The following is a 26,080-nucleotide window of genomic DNA, read 5'->3' as shown; positions in this document are numbered from 1 at the left end:
AACACATCGCAGTTGATGAAAAAAAAGTTTTTCATACCTATATAGTTGTTATTTATTCAAATTAATAATTTACATATTACATAAAGTCCTTGCGACAGTGACACAAATCGTGTCTTTTATTTATAATGGGTCTTGTTATTTACAGTAGGTGTAAGAATATAAAATAGTTTTTGACACATCAAATATTCGACTTTAACGATTTTATACGTAACAGTTTACGAAATATTATGCGAGTGCTACAACAATACAAACGGTAAAAGACAAACAACTAAGACAAATAATACTTTTGGATATATATTGTTATATCTATGTGAAGAATATTTCTAGAAGACCGTAATCGATATAGTACGATATGGACGTATGATTATATTATATAATTAGAGACAAAAAAATGTGTAGGATATTATAACTCACATCGTCACGGAACTCAGTAGGTGTTCAAACAATAAAGTTTACACTGTCGACTAGCTAGGTCTGCACTCGTCTTGTCGACAGTGTGATTCATAAAAGGTGGATATTTGCAAACTTTAAAGTGAGTATTGAAGTATTTTTTTGCAATTCAAAATACATTTTGAAAAAAAAATATATTTTAACTATTCTAGAAATATAATATAAGTGGTTTAACAGTATGTATTTGTATATTCTGCGCACTTTTGAGCAGGGAGATTTTTAAAGTTTAAGGGGGAATATCCCGCTCAAGCTATTTTTTTCCCTGTAACACGAAAAACACTGATTTTCAAAAACCATAATATATGTTCATAGCAATTTTTGACGAAAATTTAATGGTTTGAGGAGGAAACTCTCGCTTGAACTTATAAAATCTCCCTGTCGAAAAGTGCTGTGAACAACGAACATACATTACAATTACAACATACAAATACATACTACTTATATACTTATTTTATTGTTTTATAAGTAAAAAAGTATTAAATAAAAAAAATCGTAAGTGTTTTGATCAGTTGCATAAGGTAGTTTGTCAAAAACAAAACACAAAACGAATACAGATAAAAACTCTGCCGTTGAAAATTTGGAACACTCGGAGTTTTGCAACTACACCTCATTTTTACGTCAATTGAAATTAAAATTTAATAATAACTTATAGCTTAGTTTTTTATTTTAAGATTCTTACAGTAGAAGTGGTTTTTAATACTATACATAATAATAATAATAAAAAATATCAATTTTGTGATTTCATACAAATGAACATATAGGACTATTTTCAACTGATTTTTTGCACAAGTGTACTTAAATGTTAATTTTTTTTCGATACAATATATTCAATTACAATAAAATATTTGTATACTAAAAAATATTTCAATTTTGACGGGCTTTCGTGGACAAGTAAATATTAAAAACGTTTTCAAATAATTGCATTCGTAGCTATTGGACGTTTTTAAATTCAATATTTCAGAAGCATAGATACTTAGTAAAACTATAAAGATATTTTTTTTATACTATGTACTCGTATATTATGATTTTGCCACAGCAATATATCGTTTAGTAAAATATGTCACGATTATTGTACATACTACAATAATATATTACATAATATTATAGGTAGCTGATGGTACTCAAACTTAATATCGCGAGTATGTAGTTGTATATTACATTATTACTTAATGTTTATTTATGGTCGGCCATTCATTGTTTGCCTCCGTAGACGTAATGCAGCAGCAGCCCGAAAGTTTCGTTCTGACACCGTTCCAAAAGTTTTGCATCAGATGGAGTGTGTTTTTCGACTCGACCTCGGACCGCCTGTCCAGGATCGAAACAGTGCTCAGGTCCGTCCAGTTGTCGACGATCATGATCACGTCGGTGCTGACCATGACTTCGGTGCTGATCGCCGACAACAAAAAAGCGCTCGAATCGTTCACGTATTTCGTGATATGCGTGTTCCTGTTGGCCATCATCACGTTCGCCATCCGGACGAAACGCTTCAACCGGGCTATGCTTCTAATGGTCGTCGACGAGTTTCCCGGCTACGAGAGGCCCATGCCCGACGATCTCAAGCGCAAGATATCGGCAATACGCAAGTCTTACGGCGAATTCACGATGAAGGTGATGGTCTCGTATCTCACACTGGTCTTGTTCGAAATACCGGCCACGGCTATGGTGCCACTGACGGCCGCGCGTCTTACCGACGTCAAGTTGGGTTCGCAGAGCACGCAAATGGTGGTCCTGTGGTTCCCGGGCGACACTACTCAGGTGAATGCAAAAATAAATTGTTTACATATTTTTTCTTTACTATTGATTATACATTAACACTATTATAAAGTTTATTATGAATCGTATTACCCCGACTAAGTTAATATTTAGGTAGGTAATTCAGTGGTACTTTGAAGAGTGAGTATACGGAAGTAGGTATATACGAATAAATAATTTATTGCCTTAAATCCACAAACCAGTTTATATCCTACATTTTTTTATTTTTTTACGAAAACACCGTTGGTTAGATCAGGGTATTTTAAAGAGACATATATTTTATTATTATAAAATACTTACCCATACAATGTTAAACTCGGACTAATAACATAATTTAAATTAAGTGATAAATAATTTTTATTTAGATAATGATAAACCAATGAAATTGGTATTTAAAACGAATTTTTAAATTGTAGGTAGTTTTACCGATCTACATAAAAGTAATTTAATACAATTTTATTTTTATGAACATTAGATAATCTGCCGACGATTATATTATCAACTAACTATTTACAAAGATTTTCCATGTTTGACAATTAGTTTGCAGAGGATTCTAAGTTGGAATGTTGTAGTTTATATTGTTTATGACATGTGCATGAAAGATTTAAAAAATACATTTAGCTAGCATTTAAATAGTATAATAAATAAATTGTCCCAAAAACAGTTCTTCTCAGTATGAACTATACTGATTACTTGATATATAGTTTTCGAGTTATCAATATTTTACAGAATACATTTTTAGTATAAAACATTTAAAAAAAAATAATATATAACTAATTCATTATTAATCATAATTTTCTTTTCTTGTTATAAATATTTTAATTTCCGTTTTGTATATAAATCTATCTAGCGTTTTTCATAGATTATGCGATAGTCATTAAATATATATATTAATTATAAAACTGAAAATATACTGAATTATATTTTATAAAACGTTAATTTTTTAAATGGCATGCTAAACTTAATAGCAGACCGTTTATACCTTCACCTCAACTACTTGATGAGAAGAATCATAAAATATAATACAATAAATAAGCTTTTACGTTTATACAATAGATGAATGCTTTTTTATAGAGAAATAGGGTATATTATAAAAATAAAAAGTTTTTCAAATTTTTATATTTACCGATCTACACAATACAAATACTCATTTTGGATAACAAGGTATAACATTTTAATTTTTTTTTTTATTCACAGCAGCATTCGTTCTTGGTAAATAAAGCAAAAAGTACAATAAATGCTCTTTCATGCATAATCTTTTAACTTAACTATCTTAAATTCTAATTTTCAATAATTTAAATGTAATACGGTAGGTTGAATTAATATTGTCATGCGTAAATATTTGCATTTTAAAATATTAATATTATCCGTATAAAATATAATAATATACGTTAAAAATTACAATTACCCATAAGGCCGCGAATAATATTTTTAAATTACAAAAAACTAAAATCGTCATTTTTCGTTTAAATATCTAATTTCGTCTTAAAAACTTAAAACATCTAATAGGTACTTATGAATTCATTTTTAATTTTCAAATCTTAGTTAAAAATTGTATATTTTATATATTTTTTTGACAAAATTTACAAAATTTCAAAATATTTTGAAAAATACTGGGAAATATTACGTTTAACCTCAAAAGTACTTAGTGGAGATCTCATTTACAATAAAACATCTCTCCCAAAGTTCAGATCATCAAAAGGTAATGTTGTGGTAACACATCATTGAAAAATCGATATACTCATTGCTTTGTACAGAATCTAAAAAAAAGGGGAAAAAACTATTATACACAACCCTAGTTTTCGACAAAATCTTTTTTTTGTAGGCTTGCTGTAATTCACAAAGAACAAAACAAATGAACTTGACATTTTCACCAAAGATTTTAGCATTTTCTATACATAAAATAATCTTCAAAATGTTTTTGCTTTTTTGAGATACTATTATTTGACACTTTTCTTCGTTTTTTTCGATTCGCTTTGATTCAGTTTTTTTCCAAATTAAAAGCTTACAAATTATATTACGAAATACATTACAAATTGAACTTACAGTAATTAAAATAATAATTTAACATCGTTGAGCCAATTATTTTTTTTTGCAGCAGCAGCGTTTGAATATAAAATTTTGGTGTAATTGGTTTATGTTTTACATCATTTTATTACCTAAAATATTAACAGTAGAAACTTAAAACAGTCCATTATTATTTGATGAAAACATTTCTTTTACATGCAAGTACACAATAAATAATAAAATTGTCTTTTTCCATGAATTATATGTATATAGGTATATTGTGTGGTATTTCTAAGACAATACTATTATTTTTATTTTAATTAATTTTTAAAAATATTTAAAAAAAGTTAAAAGCAGTATTCAAAGTACTCACAAATATTTTGATACTTCTTTTTTTAATTTTTAACTGTACCTATTTAAAATTACTAATATTTTAATAATAGTTTTCATAAATGTATTGTTTTCGCTTCAGTCGTTAATATTTATACAAACAAAACAATCATTTAAAGTATATATTTCAAAATATAAGATACTTATAATATCATTGTTCATTTTATTTTCAATGTAGTTTTATGATTACTCGAATTTATTATCTGTAACGTTCTCAGACTGCGCCGCAGTATACCAGCAGTGAGAAAAGTGATGTGGATACATTATTTCTTTTACATAAACGATATACCTATACCAACAGTATCGATTATCCTGCAAGTACTATACCTACCTCACAATACGCATAATTCTACTATACATTTTACAGATCGGGACATATGTATTTTCGTTTGTGATACAGTTTTTGATCGTCATGATCGTAAAGTTCATCATTACCGGCATCATGTGTTCGTTTTCGTTCTTCGTCAGCCAAATGATATCCGAGTTCCAGATACTGTCCGCCTACGTCGAGCACGCGGTCGAGATCGTCGAGTACGATCTGTCCACCGGCAAGACCACCGACCAGAAGCTCCTGGACCACGTGAAGAGCTGCGTGATGCTCCATCACCGGCTGATCGACTTCAAGGACCAACTGAACGAGAGTTACGGGTACATCATACTGCTGGAACTCATGTTCAGCACGCTCTACTTTTGCCTGTCGGCGTTCAACATGATATTCGTGGGCAACCGGTTCGTCATAGCCAAAGGCCTGTTGACGCTCTCCAACTACCTGGCCGAGCTGTTCATATTCTGCATGTACGGCAGCATGGTCGAGGAAGCGCACATGGGCTTACTTAGGGCCTCGTACTCGGCGGCGTGGTATTCGCAGCCCGTGCGCTTCCGACGATCGCTGATGATGGTCATGTCCAGGACGCAAACGCCGTTGCAGTTGACCATCGGCAAGGTGTTCATAGCCAACTTGCCGCTGTTCTTGTCCGTGCTCAAGGTCTCCTATTCGGGCGTCAACGCGCTCAGGGCGGCCAACGCCAAGTAGAGCGGTCGGTTATACTTTTATTATATCGCGAGATGGTTCTCTTCCCCTCCCCTCACCACCCACACACAAAGAGTATTTTCGATATGAGTCGATTTCGAAATTTTTATTTTTTATTCTATCTTCGCATGCGCTGTATTCTACGCGTTAGAACACAGTTCATTAGATCGAATAATCTTATTTTCATATCTCCAGCTAGTATGGGTAGGTTTACGCATTGAAGGCAGCTATAGTGATTTAAATAAAGAAAATTATAGTGTTAAAATTTTTATTTATGACCTGAGATCACATAAAATGGCAACGTCATACCCACATCATATGCAACGCTCCACAGAATATAAAATATACGTTAAAATACCTCGCAAACGTGTGTACTTATAACTTTTTGGCGTATCGGTATAAAATGTATGTCGGCGCACATCACATATTTAACGACCAAAAAAATACGTGTGTAAGCGAACGATCGAAAAACAAAATATTTGGCGAAAAAAGAGTATAAATATTATGTAATTCATCTCTTATTATTAAAACCTAGTGTTTAGTAATAGAATAATCGTTATCGTTTTTATTTTGAATAACTCAATTTATGGTAAATCATTATCTAAGTTCAGTAATATTTTGAGTAAGAACTTTTTGGTTTCGATTTTATTTTATTTGAATATTCGTCAAATGTACATACTATAGTAAATATTATATTGAATACACCCGCAACCGAATTTAATGACACCGATATATTATCCATATTGTGTTACTTGTAAGACGAAACAAAACAAATTAATAAGAAAATGAAAAATACAAATTTATTTTTTTATCAGTGGTATTAACATAATACTTATATATTATTATATAATTTTACATATACTATACAATATACATGTAATATGATACTAAATAAAATTAATGTATAGAAATTCAATAATACGGTTTAGATAAGTGTAATGAAATGTTATAATGTAAAACAACAGCGAACGTCAGAGCAATGCGATTCTATATTTTGTAAAATATTTTATATTCTGTTCTAACCTTCTGAATTTTGTAGAGTTAAACATAAAACGTAAACAAAATAATTGCACAACCCGTCGATTATACACTTTTAGTTTTTTTATTTCTGTAATACCTATATACTTATATTTTAAATTTTAAATTATTCATTCTTTTAATTTATTCTCTTTAATAATAATATTCAGAGGAGAATAAAGTCTACAGGCCAAATGTGGCCATAATTTGTATGATACAAATTTACTAAGGGTAAAATAAAATATTTTTATATTGAAGACAAGAATAATTATCGATAGTGGATTTATTTAGAGGGATTACCAAAAATGTATAATAACAAATGTTAACAAGTGGGGGATCGACTTTTAAATCGTCTGTAATCGATCGATCGGTCACGATCGACCGTTTGGCCACTCCCGCTGGTCGCTATAGTCAACTAGCTATACTTTACTTAATGTTATACATTATTTACAATTCCTAAAGAAAAAGGTAAATATTGAATGCTTAATAATAAACCTTATATTCAACGGTGTATTAATAAAAATAGAATGAGTTCAACAATAAATAACAGGATAATTTTATTAGTGACTTTTTTCTATATAGTTATTAGGTATTACCATTTACCATATTCTATCAATGCTACTACATAATTTATTTATGAATTAAATATTTACAATATAATTGTATATTTTATTATTGGATGTTAGGTTGATTGAAGAAACCCTGCACTGAAGTCGCTTTGAACTGATTTTTTTACAGCTAATTTGTTTATATTTAGGAATAAAAAATAAGAACATTATTGAATGTTAAGATACATACACATGTTATATCATAGGTCACAATAACGAGTGGACATGAAAACATTAATATATTATTTAATCTTCTTAAAAGTATAAGAACCCTTTTAAAAATAAAACTTCTTACATTACCTATTAATAGTATGAGTTACCACGAACTTTTTAAAAAGCACTTAGAACAATGCCCTTCGACCATATAATGGCTATAAATTTACAGTTCGCATATAGTCGTAAAAATAAATTAGGATAAGTTTTTTACTCGGTTATATTTTCATTATTTAAAAAATAAAAAAATGTGAAAACCCCAATGTTCGGTGCCAATGAATAGTGTTTTTTTTTAATAATATAGTAGCCGTAATAAGTAATAGTAAATATGTATATGTAAAAAAAAAAAAAAAAAAATTGGGAGAAACTTTGACAAAGTATTATAAATTTAAATAAATCTATCTTGATATTTTATAAAGTTTAAAATGTTCACATTGTTTTTGCTAGTCCACTAGTTCACATATAACAATATAATATTAGATAAAAAAAAAAAAACCATGTTGTTATATAAATTGTATAAAATTATAGATACGGAATTTTAGATTCTGAGTGGAGGTATGAATGTATTGATTTTATCAAGGTATTTTTTTTTATGTACACGAAAGTTGTCGGTAAAATGTTTTGATTTTCGATAATTGGAGTGGGTGATTTTATACCAAATTCGATCAAGTTTATACTTTAGATAAATGAAATTTAAAAATTCTCAATACCTACTTATTTTTATGATCGGAAAAAACAAAAAAAAAAAACAAAAAAATGAGGAAAAACATAAATTACACAAATCCAATTTTTGACAAAATCGATTTTGGTTTTTTTTTTTATGTAGCTCAAAAATACACAATAGATACTTGTCTTAAACATTTCATCAAATATTTATATTACCATTTTTTATTTAAAATAAAATTTTAAAAATATTTTAACTATTTTTGAGTATTTGTAGGCATAAGACATTTTCTATTGGTCTTTTTTTATTTTATTTATACATAAATTTCGATTAAAAATTATTTATAGGATAGAAATGCTTAAAAATTTGATATAATGTTCCCTATAGTCGTTAATTTTTAATTAACAAACATCGAAAATCTGTAGCCACAATGTTTTTTTTATAAGGATTTGAAGTTAAAATTTTGACAAAATTCATAAAAATCGAGAAAATGTTGTAAATTATTATAGGTGTTAGTAATTCCTAAACATTTTTGTTTTTAAACCTACAATTTTAAAATTTAATACAAGTTCTTTATTGAATTTTCAACTTACATATGGAAAAAATCTACCGGAAAGACAAATTAACTTTTTATGAGCATTTCAAGTTTGAATGTTTATGATATTCGATATTAATTCATAAAATAATTATTTCTCCTTAAACAATTGTTGATATTTTGTTGTATTTCAGAAAAAAAAATAATAATAAATACTTGTAATTTTCAATTAATATTTAAATTATCATTTTATTTTTTCGATAACATTTAGGTAGTTTAAAAATTTTTTTGAGTTAGTTATAGGCATGAGAAATTTTTATTTTTATTTTTTTTTTTTATATAAATGTCGATGAAAATTATTTGTTGGGTCAAAATTTAAAGTATTTGAAAATTTAATACAGGATTCCATAAAAATTATTTTTATATGTGTAGAAAAATAGAAAAAATACATAGGAAATTTTTTTTTTTTTTTAGTTCAGTGAACCTAACCTAACCTAAATTTGACAAATTTCGTTTAAATCATGAAAAATTAGAAACTATTTTGTAGTTAAGGATCATAAAAATGTTTTCTTTTGTATCTAAATTTTAAAAATGTTATACAAGTTGTTTTATAAGTGATTCATACTGAATCCATTAATTCTAAAAATGTATTAAAACAATTATTTTTTATAGACATTTCCATTTTCAAACTGGATGAAATAACTTATATATTATTTTTTTTTCTTCTTAAAAAATATACGATCTATACCTAAGGGCATAATATGTGCTGCAAGCAATTAATACACGAAAACGGCTGAAGAAAGAAACTATCCAGTACTTCCTTTTGCTTATAATTATATATATATATATATATATATATATATTATTTTAATCATATTTTTTTATCGTTATTAAAATTATTTATTTAAATGATAAAAACCGTTATTTTAATTATTTTGTTATAATTTAAAAATAATATTCATGGGAACTAAAACTTTTATATATTTTATATTATTATGAAGGTTATTATATGTAATAACATTTTTTAATTGGTTTAAAATATCATTTATTTATAGGTAGGTATTTACTTTTTAAATCTATTTTTTCTGTTTTATGGTATTTACATAAAGATATTATTAAATGTTGTATTGTTTAAGTTGATAAAATATAGTATTAGTAATATATATTACTATAAAAATTAAATATTAATAATTTAATAAAGCCATATTTTTAAAAAATTATATCAATCTTCAATAATACTAAAAGTAAAATAAATTACTTAAATAGCTATAGGTATTAAAAAAAAAACATATCACTTTATGATATTATATATATATGCTGATAGACCTTTTCCAATCAGAATCGATATTTCATATACGATCAAGTACAATGATATATTATTTAAATATTTAATTAAATTTAAGATATCTATATAATATTGACTTACTCAAAATCTATTAGGTATACAATTAAACAGCAAAGTGGTACCCATTTTTTTAAACGTATTCAGATAAATCGCATTGCTGATAGAACGATTTTTACTAAATGTCTATACCTATTGAAATCATAAATACAATAATAAACTAACAAACAATAATTAATGTTTACAAATATTCAACTTTTATGCTAGTAGTAAGTTTGAAACAGATTACCTAAGCATTTTAATGTAGTTCAGTGACTTGGATCCTGTCATCAGTTTTGTAAGTCAATAAACATTAAATAAACAATAATATAATCGGATTCAGTTTCCTTTCTGGAAAAATGAATCTTTTTTAAAAATGATTTTCACAATATTTCAGATAACTACATTGGTAAAAACCTTATAGAGTGATATTATGTATGAGATATAGAAGATTTGTTTAATTTTAAAATTGAAACTATGTTATATTTTCTTCTCAATGTGTTGGGGAAATAATGAATTTTTAGAGTAACGTTATAAATTTGGGTTGACAATAGTAGATATTACTTTTTCGATAGATTTTTAAGCTAAAATTGATTGTTATATATTTATAAGTCATTTTTAGTGTTATTTTATTATAAATATTATTCTTGAATGTGTTGTACACTTAGCCAAACAGAACATCTGAAATAGGTTGTTTTATTGAGTTGTCTAGTAAAATGATTAAACATTTTAATTTTACATCATTTTATTTCCGAAAAGTAAGGTATAAACTTTTTAGTACAAAATTAATGCATATTTTCAGTTTAAATTATTATATTTTTTCTTAATTTAATAAAGCTGACGAGTTTGTTTATTTGTAGGATTTAAAAAACTATTACACCTTTGATAACCCAATTTTTGAAGAAGATTTTACCATGATATATAAAAAGGCTATTTAACAATAACCTATAACCTTTAGGAGTCGTACAGAAAAAATAGTCAGAAAATACACTAACAAAAACTAAATAATGAGTGGGTGTGTGAATTGACGTGGTGGGTCGAGGACCGACAATGAGTGTCAGTTAATGATGAAATAAGTTAAATAAAATAGAAATTAAAGCTATGTCAATCTATATTAATTTTAAGAAATTCTTATTAATCTATGTTTCATTTTTTGATTAATATAAATTATTCTTAAATTTTAAGGTATAAAAATATAGAAAAAAAATATATACCATAAGATTATTATTTTTTAACACATAACGTTGTTTTAAAAATCAAAAGATTGGATAATTGATAGACTTACTTTACAAGATGCATACGATAGCATTTTTTAAATTAAATATCGTACTCAACACTGATAATTATTCCTGATGTTTCATAAGCTCGGGGTCTGCCACCTGTAAATACCGTTAAGATTTTCTTAAACTACTGTATTTGCGCTTCAATTTACTATATAATTAATACCTACATTGTTTTTGCCCTTGTTTTAACTTTTAATTTGAAGTATGGACTGTCGAAAAAGGCTAAGCGGCGCTTGTTACTAAACAAAAAATAAAAAATATACTCGTTCAAAAATTAAAACTTACTGCTCTTGTAAATAGTTGTATGAAAATTTAAAACATTTTTAAATCTTGAACATTAACATCTGAAGGTAAAATGTTGTTTTATTTTACAATTTTTTTCATTAAATATGTGTGGGTATATAGGTATTATATTTCAAAACTAGGCACTTTCATTTTGATTAACTTAAAAGTTCAGTACTTACAATAAATACAGTTTAAAATCCAATTGAAAATCATACCTCAGATCGAATATAAAAGAAGAAAGATTATATACAGTGGCAACTCTAAATATTGAAATTGGTATGACTACAACACTTAATTACAATAATGTTATTAATATTGTTACTACCAATCAAGCTTTTAGAAAATTTTAAATATTTTATTACTTCTTATAATAATTTTTTGTTTAATATATAATAAGTACAAAAATTATATTTTTTGGTGAAGTGCTAAAATTGGTTAAATTATTTACCCTTTAGAATGCAACTTTTTTAAATGTGCCCCTGATTGTAAGTTATTTATATCATCTTGCAAACCCAAATGGTGACTTGAGTATTTTTTTTACATTACCCGTGATTTATAAATGCGTACGTATATACTATATATATTTACGTTTTCTATGCATAGAATATCCACTAACACACAAAAACTGCATTTGTTATATCGTATCATTTTTCCTAACGACAGTCTTTATCAATGTATAATCGAACGATGAGAGGAAGTTTTAAAACAGCTCACATACATTAGGTAAGTAGACTGTAGATTTTTCTTTTCATTTTCCCCATCAGACTTTCTGTATTATGGGTTCAACATTTGATATATTGTGTTATTACCAATATATCTACCGGGTCACACATATATATGTTATAACTAAGATTTAGAATTAATAGGACATAATAAAATAGACAAAAACGCATAAAAATCTAAAATATACAAATAGGTATAACAAAAATGTTAAACAAGTAAACATTGTTATTAAATATGCGATAACATTTTTCAAAATTAAAAAAAAAAAAAATTGGAAATATGTTCATTAGTATTTATTAACATTTTTGTAATACCCAGTGTCCCAGTCATATTATCACTATAATTTTAGAAATGGTTTTATTAGTAAAAAAAAAAAATAAACTGATGGACTGCAATTTCGGTCCCAGTTGGATATTTTAATTTATTATTGAACTGAAAAGATACTATTGGAATCTATATAGGTAGTATTAATACAAATATATTTTCAATATTTCCAAAATAGTATATTAAAAACATAAGTCATAAAATAAAAATATTACATTTTTTAGAAAACATAAAATATCAAGTTTTTGAACAATAATAAAGAATTATGCAATTTTTTCTAGAATATTGACAAAATATATATTTTGAACTCATCATTGTATAATACAAAATAAATATTTAGTTTGGTCAACAATAATGATTGAAAAACTTATAGGAAAATATGCAACTCATGGTACCTAAAACTTTTGAGTCCTAATTAAAAAATACAATTCATGAAGTTTTCTGTTACTATGGTTGTTATATTTGTAATATTTTAAAATAAAATTATTACAACGACTTGATGTTGAAAAGAAACGTTATTTATGGATATTTTTACATTTTAAAACGTTTATATTGTTTTTTTTATAAGATTAAGATTGAATTTGAAATCTATGATCTCATTTACTATGATAATCTAATCTATTCTTTCAAAGGATTTATTTATTACCTACATTTAATATTAAAATCGGTAATAAGTTTGAGTTAGATTTTAAATGCTTATTTATTTGATGAATTTTTGGTACTTATAACTATCATGAACTATAATATCTAGTATTCTAGTCAAATAATGTATATAAATTTGAACTTATTAGATATATCAAAACTTTAATATTAATTTGAAATTCTAATAAGTTAACTCTAAAATTTAAATTTGCATTATGAATACTTAAAAGCATTCATATTATTTAGATAAACATTTTCGTTGCCTATATTTACCCTTTTTGCATTTAAAGATTAATTAAAGTTTATTTTTGTATGAATAAATATTTTTTTAATAAATTATTGTATATTATACTTTAAAATTAAAAATTTATTTTTTATTTTTATATCAGCTATGCAGTAGTAGGTTATTTTTTTCAAAGAATTACAAATTAAGAAACTAGTTTCTAGCATCGACGGTTATAAACTGCAAAGAAAATGATGATAAACAAATTTGAGAAAGAAAACCTTTTTTCAAGGCTGATTATTCATCTCAAATGTCATATTAAACTCATATAAAACCAAAATTCTAATCTAAAAAAGATTTTCAAGATATTCATAAATATGAAAAATCAATCTATACATTACATTAATTGCAACTTAGATTATACATATTTATATATTTATAATACTCGTATAATAGTGCGAGTAGTTGAAGCAAATTTTTATTTATGATCAATAATAATATAAAAAAATATATTGTTAAATATTTTTTTTGACTATCTAATGAATATTCGATAATATTAAATTATAAAACTATTATGTTGTTATCTATTAAAAACAACATATTTTTCATAAGTTTAGTAGTACCTGCATGTCTTACATATATCCCTCAACATTTATTAAAAACTTGTTTTGGTTTTAAAAATTAATACTTATTTTTGAAAAAAAAAAATATATCATTTAAATGTTAAAAAAAAATTTGGATTTTTTTAGTTATACATATAAATACACAATTAAGCCATTTTATTCAGTTGTTTAATACTTATTTTATGAGCTAATTCAATATAGTAACAGAATTGAGTAGCTACATTTTTGATAATGGAACTTAAACATGGAATTAATAATCAATATTTACTCAATTTCATTGTTGTTTATGTGAAAAGCATTCAAACAGTAACTTACCCTTTGTAAAATATCAAAAGGAATGTGAAATGTACAATGGTATAATACTAAAATATATAAACTGTAAATAAATGTTAAAATAATATTATTTATAGTTTACGAGTTTTCCATTTTTATTAAATTCACTATTTTTTCTATTATTTCAGGTCAAAACTTTTAATATTTTTTAGTTTTTTGGTATACAATTTGTTTTAGATTACAATCATACATCAATTTAGAAATGAAAACAATTCAAAATAAAATTTTATATAAATAAAATATATAATAACACTAAATATGTACGTTACGAATTTAAGAGGTTTTATGGAAATATGCACATTATATTTGATTTAAACAAAAAATGTACCAAAAAACATATAGACTTAGAAATGCTTCAATGCATATTCATACAAAGTTTGTATTTATACAACTTCAGTATAACTTTAGATTGTCAAAAATGTAGGTAGATATATGCATTTCATATCATGAAAATATGACGTGTACACGAATAATTATTGTTCTATGTTTATTCTAGAATCTACTAATCGTATTTTTTGAAATCTTCAATTTCACTTAAAAATCTTAAATTGTCCAGTATAGTTATTTAAATGAAAATTAATTAATTTGTATTGTCGTCATTCGTAGTTTTATATTTTATATATTAATAAACTATAAATTTATTATTAAATAACATATTATACTATCCTGAAATTATTCTTTTTTTTTACTTTTAGAAGCATTAAATGTGTATTAAATTTACAAAATATTATAATCAATAATTATTATTTCATAGATATTATTACATTAAAAATTTTTATCAATTTTTTATAATTAATAATAATTTATAAACACGAATACTTTAATTTTTTTTAATCGTAATTTTATAAAAAAAATAGATGCAAATAATGTTTTGGTTTAAAAGTTATCCGTTTATTTGAATTTGACATTATACACCTGAATATTTCATTGAGATTTGCCATAAAATAAACTAAAAGAATATTAATACATTACAATATTCACAATATTCATAAATGAATTACATAAAAATGTTTTGACGTAAAAGTCGCCCACTTGTTTCAAATTGACATTACACGTCTGAATATTGCATTAAAACGTTCCATAAAATATATAAAACAAAATACATAGTAATGGTCATTAAAAATCTCTTTGATGTAATTTTCATAACAATCCTGTCAAAAGTAATTGTATAATATCACTCAAATTATATTAATACAATTTTGTTAAGTACCTACCTTTAATGTATATAAAAAAATACATTTAATCAAAACTTTTTAGAACAGATAGTATGCAAATATTGTTGATTAACCATGGATTACATTAATGTAGTATTGCTGTTTTTGGTCACATATACGATATCTACAAGTCAACTCGACAGTAATTTTGATGCACAATATAAATTAATGGATCAATTCTTAACGATCAAAAATCTAGACACTGCTCATTTGTACACGTGTTGGTCACAATCAGGTAATAAATAAAATTTATTTGGTTATTATAAATTATAATATATTGATATAATCGTCGTAATTAAATTTATATCATACGATTAGATCGAATAAAAGCTATGAAAAAATTCAATGAAAAAAAAATAGCGGTCACATACCGCAATAAAGAAGATTTTTATGGAAACTTTAATTTGAATGATTTGTTTACAATAACAGTGTACTCTCCTTTGCTTGGAATAATCGTCGATTGGTCATGTAATGATGACCCGTTATTCAAGGTATAATTAATATACTATATTTATATTTATTGTGTATAATTAAATAAATTGTTTAAACGAAAAGTATAATATTCATTAAAGTTTAAAACACAATTAAAAAAGCTATGTATTTTTTTTAACTTAACTATAAAATAATAATAATAAATCATTTAATTAACATATTATCACTTTGTGTTGTAAGTTAAAACAGCTTTCAAAAAATTGCTATAAAAATATATGTAATAGACTATTATACATATATCTTTATATTTTTTATTAATAATAGTTAGTTAAAGACTTTTTCTTTATTTTATACATTATTATTTTGTGTTGTTACATAACAAACATTCTTCATAACATTTAAAGTTAGATACTTCAAAATATTTACTAAAATTTAAATATGATGTTTCCGTAAACTAAATAACTTAAAAAATTAAGATAATATCAAAAATTGTTTAGTACCATATACCTATATTATGTATAATACTTTTATATATATATAAATATATCTATGAACAATCATGAAACTTATGATTAACTTATGAATAACTTTTATTTTTATTATAGTGTACATAGAATGTAGATATTCGTAGAATTTTTTGTTTTGTATCCGGTCAAAATAACAAAAAATAGATAGTAAAAAGAAAAATAGCAAATTAAAAATGTCGAAAAAAGATTTAACGAAAAATACTTATAAGCGAAAGAAAATATATTAATAATTAGGAAAAACTATAAATAATAATATAAAAATATAAAAACATATATATTAGGAATATAATATTTCTTATAACTATATTTTTTGTTATTTATTCTTATGAAAGATAATGGGTCCCACTGAACATGTTCGTGTGGGGGGCCAAATATTACCAGATATTAGCAATTAGGTAATTACAATGATGAGTGATAACTGTCTCTACAATATTTTATTAAATTTATAATTTAGTATAATTTATAATGCAATATTAACTACCTAATAAAGGGCATGTCGTATATTATCATCCAGCATTATGAGGATTTGTCGATATGTTGAAAGATCAGCATTATTGAATTATTTTCATAATAGAACAAAACATGTTATCAAAAAATTAAAAATGTATACAAACTAAAAAATAAGAAATTAAAAAAATATCTAAGTAATATCACTATTCATCTGACAGTATTAATGATAATATAAATTATTTAAAATGTATTGTTTATACCTTAAACCTACCGATAGAAAATTCGTAACTAAGAATTTATAATAAATTATAAATAATAATTATTTATAAAAATTACACTGAGCCTAAACTTTTAAATCCAAATATCTCCAGCAGATACCTATAGCTCTTTTTTTATGTATCGAACGATACACTCTACAGAAACCTCCTCATTCCAACAGTCAAACAATAACATTGCTAAAAACATAATACAAACGCTTCTGTCTCAAACTAGCAAACCACCAAAACCACCTCATCCTAAATCTCTTTTTCTTAGAAATCCCAGTAGGTGACCCTAGCTGGCGTTTAAAGCATAGCTATAGTGCCGTAACCTTCTAGTTGACTAAACCACTGCTACCCACGTCATGAAGCACTATTATTGAATAGTTTCTTTAATCCAGCCAATCAAGCCCTCTTATAGCCTTCCTTCCATTCATTGTGCTTATTGTAAAAAAAAATAAAAAAATAAAAATACTTTATACGGATTGTACAAAAAATATAGATATATATATCTACAAAACATATGAACAATAAGTTTAAAGAGAAATTTTCGATTAAAACCATTCATTTTATCGTGTAACACAAAATCACAGTATTTTCCAAAAAGTGTAAGATATGTTTCACGTCATCTTTCACAGAAAAATTGCACATTTTCAACCGTTAATTTTGAATTTATCGCTTAGCAAAAATATTTACCATATACACATAATCACACTATCATATTTTACATAAACAACCTTTTGTAAACTAGCGACTTTTTCAAACTTTCTCATAAAAACAGAAATAATTGTTTCAAGTAATAAAAAACTATATTACTTTGTTTAAATAAACTTATTTATTAAACATCTATTGTTTTCCCGGTAAAAAATGCTATCCATACATTACGTTTTTTTTAAAAAATACATTACACGGTAAAATTAATGTTTTTAAGATGACATCCAAGCTTGAACTTTAAAAATCTCCTTATGAAAAGGTGTTGTGATTTGTGAACATACAAATATATACTACTCCTTTTGTGAATAAAAATAATATAAACAAATTACATTTTACTGTTTTGAATTTCCTAACAATGTAAACCTGATTTTTATTTTTTTCACTATTTTCCCATTCACATTTTTTTTCATCATTATCTCCTGAAATCCATTTTTTAATATATAAGTAAATTTATAAAAAAAATCGTTAGAAATCAAAAAATGAAGAAAAATAAAACAGAATTTTAAAAAATATTTCAATTCATTAGTTTCATGCTAAACGTTTATAAAATAATTTTACTCGATCAAGTCAATTTTCAAAAACTGTACATATTTTTAAAAGAAGATTTAAGTTATCTATAAGCATTTGAAAATTTTAATAATATAGTTTTAATGCTATAACTTGATAAAAAAATTTTCAATCGGTCAAAAAACTTAAAAAATTAATACATGATCATATATTATTTTTTTATATACACGTGTAAAAATATTTAAAATACTAGGTACAATTTATTTGTAAAAGCATTTAAAGTTAAAATTAGTCAAATCATCAAAATAATGAACATTTTCAAATGGTTTTACAATTAAAAATGTATGAAATGTGCAATGGTTTTAGGCAAAGCTTGAAACAAATTCCTCGTTTGTAATTAATAATGTAACCAAAAGCATAATTTTTTTACACATTTTAAGTTAAAATTTAGACAAAATTATACGTTTAATCAATAAATAAACAATAATATTTATTATATTGTTATAGTTTCAAATTACTATTCGTAAGAACATAAAAGTTTCATGTATAATATTATTTTATTTTCTATACACACAATTATATTTTTAAATGCAATACCATCTGTAAATCAACCTATTGCATTACTAATAGTAAAATAAATTACTTTAATACAAAAATACATATATGTAATATGAAATATACTTATTGATAAAGGCGATAGAACATCTCCATTCTGAACCGTTTTTCACATATACAATGATGTATCTTTGAATTCAAATTCAACACACTTATTACAGTGAACTGCCGTACACCAGAGCGTACCCACTTACCGACTATATGTATATTATGCATAATATAGGTAGTCATTATTTTCTCGTATACACGATAAGTAATGTAAAAATCAATGAAACTCCAGTTTTCAACTTTTGAAGTTGGTTTTTAATCTAGTTGATACTTTTGAGATGTAAAAATTGAAAGATCCCAGTATTTTTAAAGATAATTGAGGAAGAAAAATTAAATAAAAATACTAATTTTTATATAAAACTAAATTTTGACAAAATTGATTTATTGATTTTTTTTTTTTTTATCAAAAACGATGAACGAATAAGTACTTGAAATTTTACCAAATGTTAATTTAACATTTGCTATATATCATAATAATTCTCCAAAACATTTTGATATTTTTTGAGCTATATATTATGTAATATATACAAAGTATATTATACGAATAGATAAATTACATTTTCAAACTTTTTTAAATTTTTTTCTATACATGTTGATAATACATTTTCTAAAACTCTAAAAATTAAAGTTAAAGTTAGAATTTTGACGAAATCGCAAAAAAATTTCAAACTATTTTGTAGTTAAAAATTCTTAACATTTTTAATATTTGAAAATGTCATAAATGTTTTTCATGAGTTGTTATTTTAAAAATAATATATTAAATTTAATTCTACAAAAAAATTAAATTTTAATGTTAAAGAATTTTCTCACGCAAAACGACGATTTGTCATCAAAAATTTTATATTTTAATAATAAGCAAAATTTAAGTTTTTGTATAATTTTTTCTTTTTTCTTTTCAGTCATATAGATATATTATTTATTTAATATTCCAATGGTTTTTTATTAGATATATTTTTTATTTTTTATTTTATAATTAAGTATAACAATTAAATTTAGTTATTGTTTATGAATAATAAATCAATTTATCGATATCATCAATATAAATTATAAATAAAATATTATAAGAATGTTCCTTTATATTTTGAATATTTTCATTAGACGTAACTCAGCTTTTGATAGTTAAATATGATACCATAGTCTCCTCTGTAAACTTAAAAAATAAATCTTTCTGCTCCATATTACACTATCGTAAAATCCTGTCATGAAAATCGAACTTTTTCAGTTAGAATGAACAATAGCTATTTGGAAAACTTCCCTATACTTGCCAGCGTCACTCAAGAAAAACATTCTGACACTATCTCAATTGACTAAATCCTATTTCCTCTCATTGCACTCAAAGCTAATCCACCATAAAAGTCCACTACCTAATAAATCCACTCTCTTCCCATGTAAGTCCTAACAATTCCCAAATAAGATTAAAACGATCTTTGCCTAGAGACCTGCTCATTTGATCTATCAGGTAGTACTACTAAGTACCTTTCCATCCTGTAATTTACCGCTATTTAATCTAATATAAAAATTACTTATTATACAAACAAATGTATGGATTGTAATTATGATTTTTAATTAAAAAAAAGAAGTTTATATTTTTTCATACAAATACGCTCAGTATACTTATTGAAATGAATAAAATACACTTGTCTTGGTAAAGTTACCATTTGAAAAAATGTTTATCGTAATTTAATAAAAATATTTTAATTGTTTGTGTTAAGTTTTCCGCAAGTTGGTTATGGAGTGCAAGTTATCATTGGCTTATGATGATGAGCGAAAAATCAAATAACATTCAAAGTTTTTTAACATCAAAAAATGTTAACCTCACTATCAGCAGCGAAATTTTATTAGCATATCCTATTATGATGGATGGCATTATTACTAATTGGCATATTTTCGACATTTATCGTACAGCTTTCGAACCTAGAGGAAAACTAATGATTGATGTTGTAAATAAAACTTTGGGTATGTGGGGAAACCGATTATGGAAATTTGATAAAAGATCAAATTTAGAAAATTTAACGTTAAATGTTGTTACTGTAGTAAGTATGACTTTAAATTTTCAAAAATAATCGCCTTTTTTTATTTAATGAAATTATAACTTAGACAACACGCTTTCACGTGAAATGAGAATATAAAAAAATACCTTGTGTAATAGCTCAAAGAATTTATACCTACGTATTTTCCACAAGAAAAAACATTTAAATGTTTTATTTAAAAAAAAAATCATATTTATTAATTTATTATAAATATAATATAGCTATTAAAATAATTAAATATTCAAATTATTAGATGCAATTAGAATAAGAAATTAAGTAAAAATAGTACTGCGCCTAATCATATTATACCTAAGCTAATTTTGGTGTTATTAAAAGGGTCGTAAAATGTGTTAAAGAATATTACAGCCATAATCGCTCAACGTGGATGTAATAACTCTAGGTACAACTTTTATTACTGTCTATCTTAATATTGATATCACATCATATTATATTATGTAATTTTATAAAATGAAAAATTGTTTTATTTAATATTTTTTTCAATGCAAATATTTTTGAGTGGTATATGTTAAGAGGTTCTCAAGAACATTAAAAACACTTTAAAATAGTAGGATGAATTTTAAAAATTATTAATAATCATGAATCCGGCTGTAATATTATATACCTAGTTAAGAAATAAAAGTTTTAGTTTTCTCACGTTGGTTCAAAGTATCAGATTAAAGTACTAGACAATAATTAAATAACGAGTTACAGCCTACAGGATTACAGAATAACATAATAATATTATATTATAATCAATTGTATAAGATGTTGCTAATTAGCTATTTATATACAACAAAAAAAAAAATATAATAACTGAAATCAATTTATAATGTTATTACTGTGTCTAAGAAAATCGATTATGGTACCTAAGTGCAAAGTTCCAAAGTGTTTTGATAATATAAATTAATGTATAGGCTATCGTGACTAGAATTCGCGTAGAAAAAGACAGCAACTTTCTAAAAAAAAAAAAACTACCATCTCATTTACACTTTTCACGATTCGTAATACATTCAGAGAGCTTGAGCGAAAAACAATGTCAGGAACTAAAGAACTCGGATCCATCATACATAATTTAATGATTTATCTCCACTATTTTGTTCAGATTCAATGACTTACGCGAATTTTGAGCTGTAGTAAATATTGTTTATATTAATGTTATTACTGTTTGGATACATTGAATGTAATATCTTATTATTATAATTTAAATAAATGTATAATGCCTAGGTACAATTTAGTTTAATATAAATAGACTGTACAATTATAATGGATTAAAAAGAAACAAGAATTTTAGAAACAATTTTATTATTATTCCCTTGACAATATATCATCTGAACTTACTGTTAATTTATAATACATTTTTAACAACTTGAACAAAAGATGTAAGGTTATATGCAATATTACCACAATTCCTAAGGAATCCAACAGATTAATATATATGTACTATATTATTACAGAGTATAAAATAAAGTGATAATGTAAATTGTACAATATTAGAAAGGTATAAAAAGGAAAATTTATAATTAAAATAAATTAGGTCGTGCGGGGGCGTGCATACTCGAGTTGGCGTATTGAAGGTGGGTCACTTAGTCTGTGAAAACGTGCGCTACTAACAGAATTTAAGTGGTTAAAAAATTGTTTGTTAAATATTTGAAATACTCAGTTATTATGGATACCTGGAAATATTTGCAAAGAGCCACAATACAAACTTACCATGAAGCGTTTGATATTACCTTCGAAACTTTTGATTGGAAAACTTGGATTTTGTTTACGTGAATCTTATCAAAATTTCCACAGATAGGGATTGCATGTATTAATAATGAATGTAGCATTTTATTGTAAAGCATAAAGCCAAAATTGTAAAATAATAATATAATTATGAAAATATTTTAGGGCAACCCATATGGTACCTTGACTAAGAAAAACGGCACGGATATTAAACCGTCTAGTGAAGAACTTGTTAAATATTTAAAGACGTTCAATTTGGATCGCTTGAACTCTGTTCAAAAATTTAGCTTTGCCATAATGGATCCGTTGACGAGAATTTTACTGAACATGACGTAAAGTATTATTATAATATATGTATCACGTACCCCGTCTATAATATAAGTATCTAAAAAAATGTCTTTCCTACATAACTATATGCACATATATGTCACACTAGATTGAAAATTGAAACTACGAATTCGTGGGGTTACAAAGTTAATAACAAATGGGACGGAATAGTCGGAATGTTAATGTCCGGAGAAGCCGATTTCTCTATAAGTTTAAACGCGCTAAGATCCGAAAGATACGATGTCGTCGATTACTCTGCTATTTCCACTTGGAAACATTTGTACGCTATATAAGTTGCTAAACAGATTAATTAGTTTAACATAGCATAAAAACATTCGGTATTTTAATAATTATACGTTATTAATAAACCGAATTCAATAATATAGTGGTGATTGAAATGCTTATTACCATTTTGTTTATTGAAAACTACTTGTTTCGCAGGCCTTGTTTCATCTTCCGTCATCCGCGATCGTCTACGGCGTCAACGAACATTTTCTTGCGTCCGTTCGAAACGACCGTTTGGTTATCGATAATATGTGTAGTCGTATTGTCTGGATTTGTTTATTGTACAATCATGCATTACGAATCAAATCAAACGTTTTCGCCGAGAGTGTTAAGCGACATCGTTCTACTAAAAATCGGCACATTATGCCAACAGGGTACAATTATTATAATAATGCTCATATTATAATATAGTATTAGTGGTATTACAATATTGATCATTTTATTCTGTTCCATTATCAGCTATGATAATGACTATAAAATACAATATCGATGTGTTAGTAGGTAGTTATAATAAAATTATTTATTGAAACGCATACCATTTTTAATTCATAATACATTTTTTGTTATCGAAACGCATTTTTTAGACATGTTGTTTGATAATACGTATACCTGTACGTTTTGTTTTTAGGAACAGTCATGGAACCTACGAAACTCAGCAATAGGCTAATTGTCCTTTTAATGTTCGTATTCAGTTTGGTTACGTATCAGTTTTATTCGTCGAGTATTGTCTCCGGATTATTGCGCCCGACCGTAATGAATATCGATTCGGTTCAAAAACTAGAAGAGAGCGGATTAGACGTCGGCGTTGAAGATTTCAACGTTATTACTAAAGTGATTGAAGTACGTATCCTATTAAATTGTATACTTTATTGTAAAATCGTATATTGAAATGTACATTAATTAGTACTACTTATAATATGTAATTATATTATATCATACCTACCTATATGACTATATATTATAATATTATGTTTGAACGCGCGCATAATATGCGTAAAGGTATACGGAGAAATGAATCCGTTTTTGAAAAAAATTATTGACAGTAAAATTAAGCCGAAATCGGAGTATTTATTGGCTAAAGACGGAGTAAAAAAAATTAAAAAAGGTCACTATGCATTTTTCACCGATCCGGCGACCAGTTATTGGCTAATAAACGATATTTTCACCGAGAAGGAAAAATGTGATTTATCGGAATTGGCACTTCACAGACCGGAAACTACTGGCTACTTGGTTCAGAAAAATTCTCCGTACAGAAAATTAATTAACTATGCGTAATATTATATTATTATTTATAATGAAGAATATTTTGACGGGAAATAAAAAAAAAAAATAAAATTATCAATTTGTTACATTATTTTTCAGAAATTGTATTTTATGGGAAACTGGTCTTATGCAAAGAGAACTTAGTATATGGCACGCTGAAAAACCGAAATGCACCGCTGGGAAAACTACAACCGAAGAATCTTTAGTTAGCGTAGAAATTAAAGACGTAGCATCACTCATAGCTTTTCTGATCATCGGGTTTATTGGTTCTTTCGCAATTTTAGTATTGGAAATAATTATACACCGCCATAAAACACACACTACAGCTATCTTAGTAAAAAATAACTGATAGAATTACCCAGAGACGTCATACCTACCTATATTTATCGACAATTTAAGAATCATTTTGAGTGTCAATTGTACGACGTATAAGTACAATATTTACGTTTATAATTATAATTATCTAACCTTTTTATATTATTATTATTAAATGTCACGGAGAAAGAGCTTAATTATAACAAATAAATGTACATAAAATATTATTATTTTAATTATAATCATTAAAAATTATGAATTTACTATAATACACCTATTTAATAACATTTTCTTGAATATTGTGTTTTTCATAAAGGGTTAATCATACAAAATAATTAATTTCACTATGTATAATAATATGTGATTGTGATTAGTACTGGTGTACCGTCAGTCTGTGCTGGTTTTAAATATACTCGCTGTATTAAAATTTAAAAGGTTCCGATGGAAATTATTATAGGATATTACATACAGGATAATTTTTAAACCACACCTCATTTTCATGATTAAATTATTAATATTTAACATTAAGTTATATGATATACCGAATATTCATAGTCAGTGACCACGTAATGTAATTATTTCACCACGGTTTAACTTCGACTTCAAAAAACTATAGATAGCCGACAGGTATGTAGGTATCTAACGCAATATAGGTACCTACATGTATCATGAATTTTAATATTTTAAAGAGAATGCTACGCATAAACAAATTAAATCAAGTAAGCGCTTCTATAAATGTGACACTTATTTATATAAATTATACGTTATTTTAGTACAGTTTTGCGCATCCCTGGCAATAAAACCAACGAGTCTTGGAGTTGTTGTAAAATGACCAAATTTTCAAATGTCTTTAAAGTTCGATAACTTAAACCACTATTTTTTTAATCA

The 26,080-nt window shown here is 25.5% G+C and overlaps 3 protein-coding genes across 3 annotated transcripts in view; 2 read left to right on the top strand and 1 right to left on the bottom strand.

Moving 5' to 3' along the window:
* Window positions 1–26,080, bottom strand: part of LOC114119527 (testis-expressed protein 2) — a 104,023-nt gene that overhangs the window by 35,917 nt on the left and 42,026 nt on the right. The window lies entirely within an intron of this gene.
* On the top strand, window positions 403–7,206 carry LOC114119541 (odorant receptor 4-like). The gene is made up of 3 exons (XM_027981129.2): window positions 403–532; window positions 1,661–2,205; window positions 4,967–7,206. Exons 2-3 carry the CDS (start codon window positions 1,666–1,668, stop codon window positions 5,630–5,632), a joined length of 1,206 nt encoding a protein of 401 aa, XP_027836930.2. The 5' UTR covers window positions 403–532; window positions 1,661–1,665; the 3' UTR covers window positions 5,633–7,206.
* LOC114119531 (ionotropic receptor 75a-like) lies at window positions 15,773–25,473 on the top strand. Its single transcript, XM_027981111.2, has 9 exons — window positions 15,773–15,932; window positions 16,016–16,188; window positions 20,960–21,280; window positions 23,168–23,334; window positions 23,439–23,609; window positions 23,771–23,988; window positions 24,243–24,454; window positions 24,614–24,885; window positions 24,977–25,473. Exons 1-9 carry the CDS (start codon window positions 15,773–15,775, stop codon window positions 25,224–25,226), a joined length of 1,944 nt encoding a protein of 647 aa, XP_027836912.1. The 3' UTR covers window positions 25,227–25,473.

The sequence above is a fragment of the Aphis gossypii genome, chromosome 1 (genome assembly GCF_020184175.1).
Source record: "Aphis gossypii isolate Hap1 chromosome 1, ASM2018417v2, whole genome shotgun sequence".
NCBI classification, from domain to species: Eukaryota; Metazoa; Arthropoda; class Insecta; order Hemiptera; family Aphididae; genus Aphis; species Aphis gossypii.
Note: the sequence above shows the minus strand (reverse complement) of the source record. Positions and strands in the feature narration are given on the sequence as shown.

Bases quoted from the DNA above. Each gene is read 5' to 3' on its own strand.
- LOC114119531 (XM_027981111.2), top strand. From the start codon at position 15,773: ATGGATTACATTAATGTAGTATTGCTGTTTTTGGTCACATATACGATA. The intron at 21,281-23,167 runs GTAAGTATGACT...AAAATATTTTAG, and splicing joins CGTTAAATGTTGTTACTGTA to GGCAACCCATATGGTACCTT. The intron at 23,335-23,438 runs GTAAAGTATTAT...ATGTCACACTAG, and splicing joins AGAATTTTACTGAACATGAC to ATTGAAAATTGAAACTACGA.
- LOC114119541 (XM_027981129.2), top strand. From the start codon at position 1,666: ATGCAGCAGCAGCCCGAAAGTTTCGTTCTGACACCGTTCCAAAAGTTT. The intron at 2,206-4,966 runs GTGAATGCAAAA...TACATTTTACAG, and splicing joins TCCCGGGCGACACTACTCAG to ATCGGGACATATGTATTTTC.